This window comes from Arachis stenosperma, chromosome 9 (assembly GCF_014773155.1).
Source record: "Arachis stenosperma cultivar V10309 chromosome 9, arast.V10309.gnm1.PFL2, whole genome shotgun sequence".
Lineage (NCBI taxonomy): Eukaryota > Viridiplantae > Streptophyta > Magnoliopsida > Fabales > Fabaceae > Arachis > Arachis stenosperma.
Genome location: NC_080385.1, coordinates 91,426,287 through 91,438,886, shown reverse-complemented (window position 1 = coordinate 91,438,886; position 12,600 = coordinate 91,426,287). Strand labels below are relative to the sequence as shown.

The following is a 12,600-nucleotide window of genomic DNA, read 5'->3' as shown; positions in this document are numbered from 1 at the left end:
ATCTCTGCTTGCCCGTTGGTCTGCGGATGATAAGGGGTTGCCACCTTGTGTTTGACTCCATATCTGAGAAGGAGTGCTTCCAGTTGTTTATTGCAGAAATGTGTCCCTCCATCACTAATGAGTGCTCTAGGAACTCCGAACCTGCTGAAAATGTTCTTTCTTAAGAAGCTCATTACAACCTTGTTGTCATTTGTGGTGGTGGCAATAGCCTCCACCCACTTTGACACATAATCTACAGCCACAAGTATATAACTATTTAAGTAGGAGGATGGAAAAGGCCCCATGAAGTCAATTCCCCATACATCGAATAGTTCTAGCTCTATTATAAATCTCTGTGGCATCTCATTATTCCTGTGTAAATTGCCAGCCCTCTGGCATTCATCACACCTTGACACCAAGTCCATTGTATCCTTGAAAATGCTTGGCCAGTAGAATCCACATTGGAGCACCTTGGCTGCTGTTCTTTCTCCACTAAAGTGGCCTCCATATGCAGATCCATGACATTGCCAAAGCACCTCTTGTCCTTCTCCATGGGATATACACCTCCTCAAGATCCCATCAGCACACTTTTTGAACAAGTATGGCTCATCCCAGATATAGTATTTGGCATCTTTGATGAGCTTTCTCTTCATATGTTTGTTGATGTTGGTTGGTAGTTCCCCAATGGCCTTGAAATTGGCTATGTCAGCAAACTAAGGGGTCTCTTGTATCATCATCAATTGCTCATCCGGGAAGCTTTCATTTACTGCAAGATGGTGTGCTCCTTCTTCCTCTTGTAGGATTATTGAGAGGTGGTTAGCAACTTTGTTCTCTGCTCCACTCATATCCTTAATTTCAATGTCAAACTCTTGGTGTAGCAGGATCCATCTTATTAGCCTTGGCTTGGATTCTTGTTTTGTAAGCAAGTATTTGAGTGCTGCATGATCAGTGAATACAATTACTTTAGAACCAATGAGATATGATCTAAATTTATCAAAAGTAAAGACAATGGCAAGTAATTCCTTCTTTGTAGTGGTGTAATTCCTTTGATTTTCATTAAGGACCTTGCTGGCATAATAAATGACATGCACCAATTTATCCTTCCTCTGTCTTAAAACAGCACCCACAGCAAAATCTGATGCATCACACATCAACTCAAAGGGTAGATCCCAACATGGTGGTGCTATGATAGGTGCAGAGGAAAGTTTGTTCTTAAGCTCCTCAAAGGCTAACATGCATTCATTATCAAAAACAAAAGGCACATTAGAGACAAGTAGGTTGCTCGATGGCTTGGCAACCTTAAGGAAGTCTCTAATAAACCTCCTATAAAAACCAGCGTGTCCCAAAAAGCTTCTGATTGCTTTGACATTACAAGGTGGAGGTAACTTTTCAATCACCTCTACCTTTGTCCTGTCTACTTCTATGCCCTTCTTTGAGATTTTATGACCAAGGACCACTCCTTTTGTAACCATAAAATGGCATTTTTTCCAGTTTAAAACAAGGTTAGTCTCTTGGCATCTCTTTAGCACCAGGGCTAAGTGATGCAAGCAATCAAAATATGTGTTACCAAATACAGAGAAGTCATCCATAAACACCTCAATGAACCTCTCAATCATGTCCAAAAATATGGAGAGCATGCACCTTTGGAATGTTGCAGGTGCATTACACAGTCCAAAGGGCATCCTCCTGTAAGCAAAAACACCATATGGATAAGTAAATGAAGTTTTCTCATGGTCCTTTGGGTCTACAACTATTTGGTTGTAACCTGAATAACCATCAAGAAAGTAGTAGTATTCATGTCCAGCCAACCTCTCGAGCTTTTGGTCCATGAATGGTAGGGAAAAGTGGTCCTTCCTGGTGGCTTCATTGAGCTTCCTGTAGTCGATGCACATGCGCCAACCGGTCACTGTTCTTGTTGATATCAGCTCATTCTTCTCATTTGGTACAACAATGATTCCTCCTTTCTTTGGACCTACTTGTACCGGGCTCACCGAAGGGCTATTTGAGATGGGGTAGATTACCCCAGCTTGCCATAACTTCAATACTTCCTTCTGGAATGCCTTATTCATGGTTGGATTCAACCTTCTTTGTTGTTGCCTTGAGGGCTTGGCACCTTCCTAGGATCTTGTGCATACATATTGAAGGGCTGATCCCTTTTAGGTCTGTGAGTGTCCAGTCTTTAGCATCCTTGTGTTGTTTTAGCACTTGGATGATTTTCTCTTCTTGCTCCTTGCTCAAGCTTGAGTTGATGATCACTGGGTAGGTGCTGTTGTCACCTAGATAGGCTTATTTCAAGCTTTGAGGTAGGGTTTTTAGCTCTAGTTTCGGTGCCTCTTCTTCATTGTTGTCTTTGTGGTTTGTCATGATTGAACTTTCCATGGTTCCTTGTGGTGGTTCTTCACGTGGTGCTTGTTGCTCTAATTCCATAATTCATTCATATTGCTCTTCTTCCAAAACTCTTTGGACTATTTGTTCTATGGTGTCCACCATCATGCATTCTCCTATTGCTTCCTTGGGATAATTCATTGCCTTGAAGACATTGAAGACCATCTTTTCCTCATGTAATCTCAATACTAGTTCTCCTTTTTGCACATCAATGATGGCTCCAGCAGTAGTTAGGAATGGCCTTCCTAGGATAATTGAAGTGTTTGCCTGTTCTTCCATATCCAGCACAACAAAGTCAGTTGGGAAGATGAATTCTCCCACCTTCACCAATAAATCTTCCACCACTCCATGTGGAAACTTTAATGTACTGTCTGCTAGTTGGAGTGCCATTCTTGTTGGTTTGGCTTCCTCAATTCTCATCCTTCTCATCGTGCTCAAGGACATAAGATTGATGCTAGCTCCCAAGTCACACAAAGCCTTTTCAATAGTGATATCCCCTATGATGCAGGGGATTTGGAAACTCCCTAGGTCCTTCATTTTCTGGGGGAGTTTCTTTTGTATGATGGCACTACATTCCTCAGTTAGGACTACAGTCTCCTTTTCACCCCAGTTTCTTTTTCTTGTCATGAGCTCCTTCAGGAACATTGTGTAGAGGGGCATTCGCTCTAATGCTTCAGCAAATGGTATGTTGATTTGGAGCTTTTTGAAGATTTCCAAAAATCTGGAGAACTGGCTGTCCTTCCCATCCTTCCTTAGCCTTTATGGGTATGGTGCCTTTGGTACATAAGGCTTCAAGATTGGCTTTGGTGAAGACGGGCTAGGGGCCTCTTCTTTCTTCCTGTTTTTAGGCTTTTCTGCAGCTTTTTCTTCGTGGTTTTCCTGGTTTTCGGTGGCTTCTTCTATCACTTTTCTACTTCTAAGTGTGATGGCCTTACATTCCCCTCTTGGGTTGGCCATGGTGTCACTTGGAAATGTGTGTGTAGGCATTGGGATTCGCTTGGATAAGAACCCCACTTGTTCTTCTAGCTTTGAGGTTGCTGCACCTTGGTTCTTCAAATTCGACCTGTATTCTTCTTGGTTGGCATCTATCTTCTTTTCAGCTTGTGCTTGCCTTTCTAAGAGGGTGGAAATGGCTCCTGTGAGCTGTGATGATAGCTGTGCTATTGCGGCCTCTACTCTCTCAAAGTTACCCTTGATTTCACACGGTTGTGAGGATGGGGTTAGTCTGTCTTGATGGTGGTCTGTTTGCTGGTTGGAAGGATATGATGTGTGAAGTGGATTGTGGTAAGGTCTGTTATTATTTGACTGATGGTTGGAGTTGTGATTCTGGTATTGATTGGCTTGGTATGATTTGTTGTGCTCTTGGTTGTGATTTTGTTGGTTCCCCCACCCAAAATTTGGGTGGTTCTTCCATCCTGGGTTATATGTCTTAAAGTTAGGGTCATATGGTGGTCGAGAGGGGTTATGCACGTAGTTTGCTTGCTCACATTCAACTTCTGGTTCATTTTCTTCTTGGGGTGGTGCTTGAGCTTAGACAACTGCAACTTGATTGTTTTCCATTTTCTTGGTTAAGGCTGCCAATTGTGCTGCAATTGCCTTGTTTTGTGCCAACAGGGCATCCATAGAATTGAGTTCCAGCACCCCCTTCTTTTGGCCTCTTTCTGAAGCATAGAAGTAGTCATTCTCAGCTACAGTTTCAATGACATCTATAGCTTCCTCAATGGTCTTCTTCTTGTTGAGTGAACCCCCTGAAGAGTGGTCCACAGCCTTCTTCGATTCATAGGTTAATCCTTCATAAAAAATGTGGAGCTGCACCCACTCATTAAATATATCCGGTGGGCATTTCCTTATTAAATCTTTGAACCTCTCCCAGGCTTCATAGAGTGTTTCACCATCTACCTGTCTGAAGGTTTGCACCTCAGCTCTTAGCCTATTGGTCCTCTGTGGAGGGTAAAATCTCGCTAGAAACTTGTTCACAACATCCTCCCATGTGGTTAGGCTCTCATTGGGGAATAATTCTAACCACTTTGTTGCCATATCTCTGAGTGAAAAAGGGAACAGAAGTAGTTTGTAGGTGTCAGGGTGTACACCATTGGACTTTACAGTATCGCATATCTTCAAGAATGTGTTAAGATGTTGATTTGGATCTTCTTGAGCACCTCCTCTATATGAGCAGTTATTCTAGACTAGTGTGATGAGTTGAGGTTTCAACTGAAAGTTGTTGGCATGGATTGTTTGCTTGAGGATGCTGTTGCCACAGTTTCCTGGATTTGGGTTGATATAGGAGCCTAAGACTCTCCTCTCTTGCCCAGCTTGATTTCCAGCTCCTCTTCCAAGATCTTCATGTACTTCATCTTCCATGGTGGTTGTTAGATCTTCTTCTACTGGTTCTTCTCCAACTATACCCTTGCCTCTATCCTCCCTCCTCAATCTAAGAAAGGTTCTCTCAGGTTCACTATCAAAAGAGGATGAAGTCTCTCCTCTTCTACCTATCATACAACCAACACACAGCAAGAAAAGAGCAAGTGAAGAAATCTCCTTAGTTAAAATTAGTGATTAGCTTGAGTGATGTAATTATTCAAACAGTTAGAAGAGTGAAAGTATAAACAATGAATAGCTAAAGAAATCTCAGAAAGACAAGAAAGAAAAACAGAGATTAGAAAGGAATTTAAAGGTTACAATAGGAAATGAATTTAAAAAAATAAAAAAATGCTTAATCTAGCTCTCCAATTAGTTTAATCATTGTTAAATTCAAACCAATCTCCAGCAACGGCGCCATAAAACTTGATGGGCTGAATTCACTACCCTTCCCCAATAATATTGATGAATTCTCTCTTGGCAAGCACACCAAAATTATCGTCAAGTATTAACCTACAGTGGAGTGGGATCGTATCCATAGAGATTGGTAGATTTGAGCAATTTTAATCAATTGGTGAATTAGTCAAGCGCAACAGAATAAGTTGTGTGTGTAAAATTATAAATGGCAGAAACATAAATGGCAAAAGAAATAAAAGAAAGCAATAAAATGCAGAAATGGAAATAACAAGAATGTAAAGGGGAATGGAATTTTGCAGAATGTAAGTAAAGCTATAAAAGAATGGGAGAGATAAGAATGGGGGAATTCATTGAGATCAGGAGATATTATCTTTTTGGATTAATTCCAGCTCATATCCTCTTCAATCATGCAACTCATTGACCTCTTCGCAATCATGATTGATTGAGCCCCAATCCCTTGGTGACTCAATCTCTCAGATCTTGATCAATAGCCAATTTCTTGGTCTAATTGCTCGTGAAGAGATATATGCTTGGTCCCTGATTATACGACACATCATCATAGGTCCAGGTAGAGGGAGGATTGTATGTCACCATATCCAAACACCAAAACCCAGATTCTACTCAAGTGTGAGAAGGGATTTCTAGCATGGTTTCATGTTTTCTTTTCCAAGGTTCCCATGAAACCCATTTTGCATTCAATCTCTTTTCCAAGTTAATTGAACACTAAGCATGGAAATCGAAATTCCTCCTAGCAAATCAAAGAGAAGATGAAGAGAATATGAAATTCACAATCATTAATCCATCAAGTACAATAGAGCTCCCTTTCTCAATGAGAGGGAATTTATCTACTCATAGCTCAGAGAGAAAGTACAAAAGATGGAAGAGATGAAGTGTGAAAACTAAAAGTAAAATCCCCCAAAACTAAACTCTGTGACTTGCTAACCCCCTTTTTCCAATACTTCCAAGGGTATTCATACTACTCCCAGACCTAGAAAATAAAAGAAAATTACAAAAGCGAAAAGAAAATTACATTTTGGAGCAAAAAGAAACTCAACAAACGTGATCTTCCAGCTGGCGTGTCTCTGGCGTGTCATGCTCCTTCTTCATTCAAGTGGCACGCCGTCCTCTGTTTCACCCCTGGCGTGCCATGCCTTCGAGCCTAAGTGGCACGCCCAGGACATTTTAAAGGGTAAAGTATCCTGGTGTGCCACGCCTTCGAACCAAAGTGGCATGCCCAGGACATTTTAAAGGGCAAAGCAACCTAGCGTGCCACGCCTTCGAACCAAAGTGGCATGCCCAAGGTCATTTTCCTTATCTCTATGCTTCTGGAGATTTGTACCAGCGTGGCACGCCTAGGGTCTGGCGTGCCACGCCCTTCTTAAAGCTTCACTCCCTTGCCGACGTGCCATGCCTCGTCACCTAAGTGGCACGTCTGAGTTCATTGGCTCCTCTTCTTCCTCTCTGGAAAATACTACCAGCGTGCCACGCCATGAGACTGGCGTGTCACACCCTTCATTTGCTTCATCTTCTTGCTGGCGTGCCACGCCTCATCTCCCAAGTGGCACGCCTGAGTTCACTGGCCCTTTAATTCCTCCTCTGGAAAGCACTACCAACGTGTCACGCCATGAGAATGGCGTGTCACGCCCGTCATTTGCCATGGTCCCAGATGTTGGCGTGCCACGCCTGGATGTTCAAGTGCCACGCCAAAGTTAGATAATTAAGCTGGCGTGCCACGCCTTCGATTCCAAGTGGCACGCCTAGCTTTATTTGGCCTCCTTAGGTGCTGGCGTGCCATGCCTCATTACTCAAGTGGTACACCGTAGTGGGAGTCCTTGAGCTGGCGTGCCATGCCTTCAATACCAAGTGGCACGCCCAGCTTTTGCATTGTCTCCTTGTTCACTGGTGTGCCATGCCTTGTTGCTCAAGTGGGACGCTCATTCAATTGTGGGTCTTATAAGCTTGGCGTGCCACGCCTTGGTCCTCAAGTGGTACGCCCAAGTAAACTCTGGAGCTGGCGTGCCACGCCTTCGACACAAAGTGGCACGCCATAGTGATGGCTCTTCTAGTAGTGAGTTCGCGTGCCACGCCCTGCTCCTGGCGTGCTACGCCCCTTTGATGGTCTTCAATTTTGCTCTCTGGAATGTTGTACCAGCGTGCCATGCCTAGCTTCTGGCGTGCCACGCCAATACATTTTTGTGGCATTTGTTCCAAGTGGCACGCCTGCTTCACACGTCCCACTTGTTTTGTTGTTTTCTTTCCTATTTTTGATGTCTTCTCCACCTGAAATCTAGCACGAACTCATTTCAAAGCAATGTACTATGATATTCATCAATTAAGGCATGAATTGCAATTATCAAATGAAATTATGCCTCTTTTATGATCCTTTTTATGCAAGAAAAAGGGTAGATGTTGTAAGTCATCAATTTATAAAATTTAGCAGCGTCTTTAAAAAGATAGGCCACCAGAATCCACAGTCTATAATTTTTCTAGCTATTCCTTGAGGGCCAAAATGTCCTCCACTCTCAGTTGAGTGGCAGGCCTCTAAAATAGATTGAAATTCTGATTGAGGCATACACCGTCTAATTACCTGGTCAGCACCACACCTCCATAAATATGGATCATCCCATATATAATATTTGGACTCAATTTTCAGCTTGTCTCTTTGATGCTTAGTAAAATTTGGAGGAAAAGTGTGGCTAACTAGATAATTAGCTATAGGTGCATACTAAGGGACTACTTCAGATACTACTTGCAGGTTATCAAATGGAAAATTATCATCTATAGGAGAGGAGTCATCCTTAATGTGCTCAAGGCAACTCAAGTGGTCTGCCACTAGATTCTGGGTACCACTCCTATCCTTAATTTCTAAATCAAATTCTTGTAGTAGCAGTATCCAACGTATAAGCCTTGGTTTGGATTCCTTTTTAGCCAATAGATATTTTGGAGCTGCATGGTCTGAGTACACTACTACTTTAGCACCAAGTAAATTGGCTCGGAATTTATCCAGAGTAAAAACAATAGAAAAAAGCTCTTTCTCAGTAGTAGTGTAATTAGACTGAGCAGTGTCTAAAGTCTTAGACGCATAAGCAATTAGAAAAGGATTCTTACCTTCACGCTGAGCCAGCGCCGCTCCTACTGTATGTTTGAAAGCATCACACATAATTTCAAATGGCTGACTCCAGTATGGTCCTTTCACAATTGGAGCTTGAGTCAGGGCGGTTTTCAGCTTATCAAAAGCTTGCTTACAACTTTCATTGAACTCGAACTCAATATCTTTCTGCAGCAATCTGGATAAAAGCACTGCTACCTTATTGAAGTCCGTAATAAATCTCCTGTAAAAACCTGCATGGCCAAGGAACGAACGAATTTCCCTCACGGAGGAGGGGTAAGGTAAACTGGAAATAACGTCCACCTTTGCTGGATCTATGGAAATGCCAGTATTAGACACAACATGTCCTAGTACAATCCCTTGTTTTACCATAAAGTGATATTTTTCAAAATTCAATACAAGGTTCGTACTAACACATCTATCCAACACTCTAGATAAATTATCCAAGCAAAGGCTAAATGAATCACCATATACGCTAAAATCATCCATAAAAGCCTCCATACAGTTCTCAATAAGGTTAGAGAAAAGACTCATCATGCACCTTTGGAAAGTAGCTGGTGCATTGCATAAGCCAAAGGGCATTCTCTTATAAGCATAAGTTCCAAAAGGACATGTAAAAGTAGTCTTTTCCTGATCTTCAGGAGCTATATGAATTTGAAAATAGCCTGTATAACCATCTAAAAAGCAATAATGGGATTTACCTGACAGGAGATCAAACATCTGATCAATGAATGGCAAGGGGTAATGATCCTTGCGAGTGGCTTGGTTGAGACGCCTATAGTCAATGCAAACTCTCTATGAATTCTGCACTCTGGTTGTCAGAAGTTCTCCCCAGTCATTTCTTATTGTTGTGACTCCATACTTCTTGGGCACCACTTGTATTGGGCTGACTGACGAATGGATTTTTGACGGTTTAGAATTTCACTAATAAAATCTCGTTGTAAAGTATAGTTTCTAAACCAAACAATAATCCTTTCATACAAAAAGTTGTTTGTCACTAAAACAAACCCCTAAATTTATAAACCGAAGTATTGGACCTCGGGTCGTTCTCCCTAGGAATTACAATGAAGTGTCTTGTTATTGGTTGTGAGTTATTTTGGGGTTTTGATATGAGGCATGAAAAGTAAATGGCAATGAAAGTAAACTAACTATAAAAGGCTCTTGGCAAGGTATGAAAATTAGAAGTCCTATCCTAGTTATCCTTCTCAATTGTGATGATAATTGTTCATTACTCCCACTTAGTTAACCTCTAACCATGGAGGAAGATCAAGTGGTGAATCAATTTGATGTCTCAAATCCTAATCAACTCCCTAAGGAATGACTAGCTTTAGAGGCATTCAAATTAATTAGCAACTTCTAAGTATCGATCAACAAAGAAATTAGACAACTCAAGAGTCACTAATTACTCTACCTAGGCCAAGATGACCAAAATCTAACTAATAGCTATAAGAGACATTTTAACAAACACATAGAGTGCAATAAAAGTAGACAACATAATTTGCAAGAATTAAAGATATATCTAACTACAAAGGGCAAGATATTAACAAGAGAAAAGCAAAGAAGACACATTTATTATGAATTACCTCTTATTGAATTAGAAGAAAATATGAGAAACAAAAGTATATCTACAACAAAATATAAGAACAACATAAAGGAAATTGCAATGAAAGAATGGAAGGAGAATGAATGTAACTACAAGGAATTGAGATGTAGAAGTAGAAGAACATGAATCTAAAACCTAGATCTAAGAACTAAACCTAATCCTAATTCTAGAGAGAAGTGAGAGCTTCTCTCTCTAAAACTCTAAGACTAAACTATCTAACTCATGATCTCCCCATTAGTCTATGGGTGTGAATGTTGTGTCAATCCCCTTCAATCCTTGGCTCTTATATGCATTTTGGCGCCAAAGTTGGTTGTTGAAACCTTGCCTTAATGAAGTCATGTGCGATCATCGACGCGTGCGCGTACGGTGCGCGTGCGCGTCCTTGGCCTGTTTCGCAATGTGCGCGCGAGCACCTTGTGCGCGCGCGCGTGCTTGGCTGACTTGCTTCTTTGACTTTTTATGCTTCTCTCCACTTGTATGCTTCTTTCCTTGCTTCCTTTGATCCATGCCTAGCCTATTTCATCCTGAGATTACTAACAAACATATCAAGGCATCTTATGGAATCAAAGAGGAATTAGAATTCATCAAAATAAGGCTTAAAAAGCATGCTTTTACACTTAAGCACAAATACGGGAGAGATAACAAAATCATGCTAATTCCTAGGCTAAGTGTGACAAAAGGTTATCAAGATGCTCTAAATTCAATACAAAATAAACTGTCAAATTGGGGTTTGTCAACCTCCCCACACTTAAGCCTTAGCATGTCCTCATGCTAAAATAAGAAGGAACTAAGGGTTATGACATTTATTGAATGCAACTAAACTATATGAGTCCTATCTAAATGCAACTATCTAAAGCAATTAGAAGTGCTTAGTTCAAACAAATCAATTCCCAAGAGACATGCGTAAGCACAAGAGCTAGGCATATAGGAACTAAGTCCAAACCACAATTGTATTGAATTATCAAAAGGAGTTCAACTTGCAAGAATATAGATAATATGGGTGAATACATGTGATTGAACTTTTGAACCCTCACCGGATGTGTATCCGCTCTATTCACTCAAGTGTTTAAGGGTTAATTCACTCAATTCTCTTCTATTCATGTTTTCCAAAATTTGATTTTCTTCTAACAATCAACACTTATTCAATGCATGCATACGTTCATCATGAGGTCTTTCATTTAGGTTGTAATGGGGTTAGGGTCAAGGTAGGATTATTTATGGCTAAGTGGACTAGAATTTGAATCTTTGATTAGTATAGACTTTCCCACTAGCCTACATAATGACCTATACAATTAAGCACTAATCTAACTACCCATTCTTCACTTTTCTTACATACTCATGCATTCTTATTTGGTTCATAACACTTATGCATTGATTCCTTGTTATTGACTTCACTTTAGGGCATTTTGTCCCTTCTTTATTGTATCATTTTTCTTTTCCATCATCATTTTTTCCATTTTTTTTCTTTTCTTTTCATCATTTTTTTTCTTTTTTTTTTATATATAATTTTTTTTCTTTTCTTCCTTCAAACTAAACACACGAACATCAATGCATAAGGTCTCTACATTTAATCAATACATGGATATGTGCCCAATTCCTAAACATAAAAGTGTACTACCCCTTTTATCCCATCCAATGTTCCCAAGCCTCACCAACTTCAATAATAAACACTCTCACTAGCCTAGGCTAATCAAAGATCCAAACTAGGACTTTTCATTGGTTTTCCGCCTTGGGCTTGTAACGAGCTAAATTGAGAATAAGTTGGCTAAGCATAGGCTCAAAATTGGCTAACAAAGGAATATAAAAGGTTGGCTATTTGGATAAGTGGCTAATGAAGTGATGGCCTCAATCATATAAATGCGCAAACACAAGAAATAAATGGATATATAGAATCAAGCAAATCAAGGATTATAATCATAGAAAGAGAACAATTTCACACAAGAATGGAAAATAAGTGGTTATAAAATGTAACCACATCAATAGGCTCAAGTCTCACAAGCTTGTGTTCTCAATTCAATACATACTTCACAAGGTATGAAATTCACGCAAGTCTCACCAAAAATTATCTTTCAATCAATTGGGTTAATGCCCTATATTTAAACTTCTTGAAAAATCTCAATGTTTAACTAAGCATTGTTGTGATTGAAAAGTTCAAAAATTTTCTTAGTTCACCCTTTCCTTTTTTACTCAAAACCAATATGTTATGCAAAAAGGGTGACTAAATATTTGCAATCCAAAGTATGATTTCTAATTACAACCACAACTAAAATTAAAGATAAACAAAATGTATAAAGAAAAATCCAACTAAAAGTACGGAATCCATCATCCAAAATATCCAAAAGCATCAAAATATCTAAAATCCAAAATAAGCAATAAAAGTATCCAAAGCAAACTAGAAATGCATCAAAATGTATACAAAGATGTGCAAAATAAGATAACTAGGCCGAAAAGTTCACCGGTTCCCAAATAATGCTACCGGTGCCCTCCCCACACTTAAAATCAAGCATCGTCCTCGATGCTAAACCGGAGGATCAGTGGGAGGTACAACGATAGGTGCCGGCTCTGACTGTGGCTGTGGGACCGGCTCCTCCTGAGTCTGTGGTGGCTCTGTAGTGCCAGGGGTATCCTGCTGAACCGGTGCCTCCGCATCCTCCTCCTGATGATCCTGCTCATCGGAGGCTGGAGAATCGGGAAGTGGAGGTAGCTCAGCACCCAAAGAGATAAGTGCCTGGTCCATCCGATCCAAACG

General features: G+C 40.5%; 1 protein-coding gene and 1 non-coding gene across 2 annotated transcripts; one reads left to right on the top strand and one right to left on the bottom strand.

The window, feature by feature from the left end:
* Positions 1-2,409: 2,409 nt before the first annotated feature.
* On the bottom strand, positions 2,410-3,024 carry LOC130949720 (uncharacterized). The gene has a single exon (XM_057878367.1). The coding sequence runs from the start codon at positions 3,022-3,024 to the stop codon at positions 2,410-2,412; it is 615 nt and encodes a 204-aa protein (XP_057734350.1).
* Positions 3,025-4,189: 1,165 nt separating this feature from the next.
* On the top strand, positions 4,190-4,296 carry LOC130953617 (small nucleolar RNA R71). The gene has a single exon (XR_009075780.1). It is a non-coding gene; the product is annotated as a small nucleolar RNA R71 (small nucleolar RNA).
* Positions 4,297-12,600: the final 8,304 nt, after the last annotated feature.

Excerpts from the sequence above, each read along its gene's own strand:
- LOC130949720 (XM_057878367.1), bottom strand. The coding sequence starts at position 3,024 with ATGCCCCTCTACACAATGTTCCTGAAGGAGCTCATGACAAGAAAAAGA.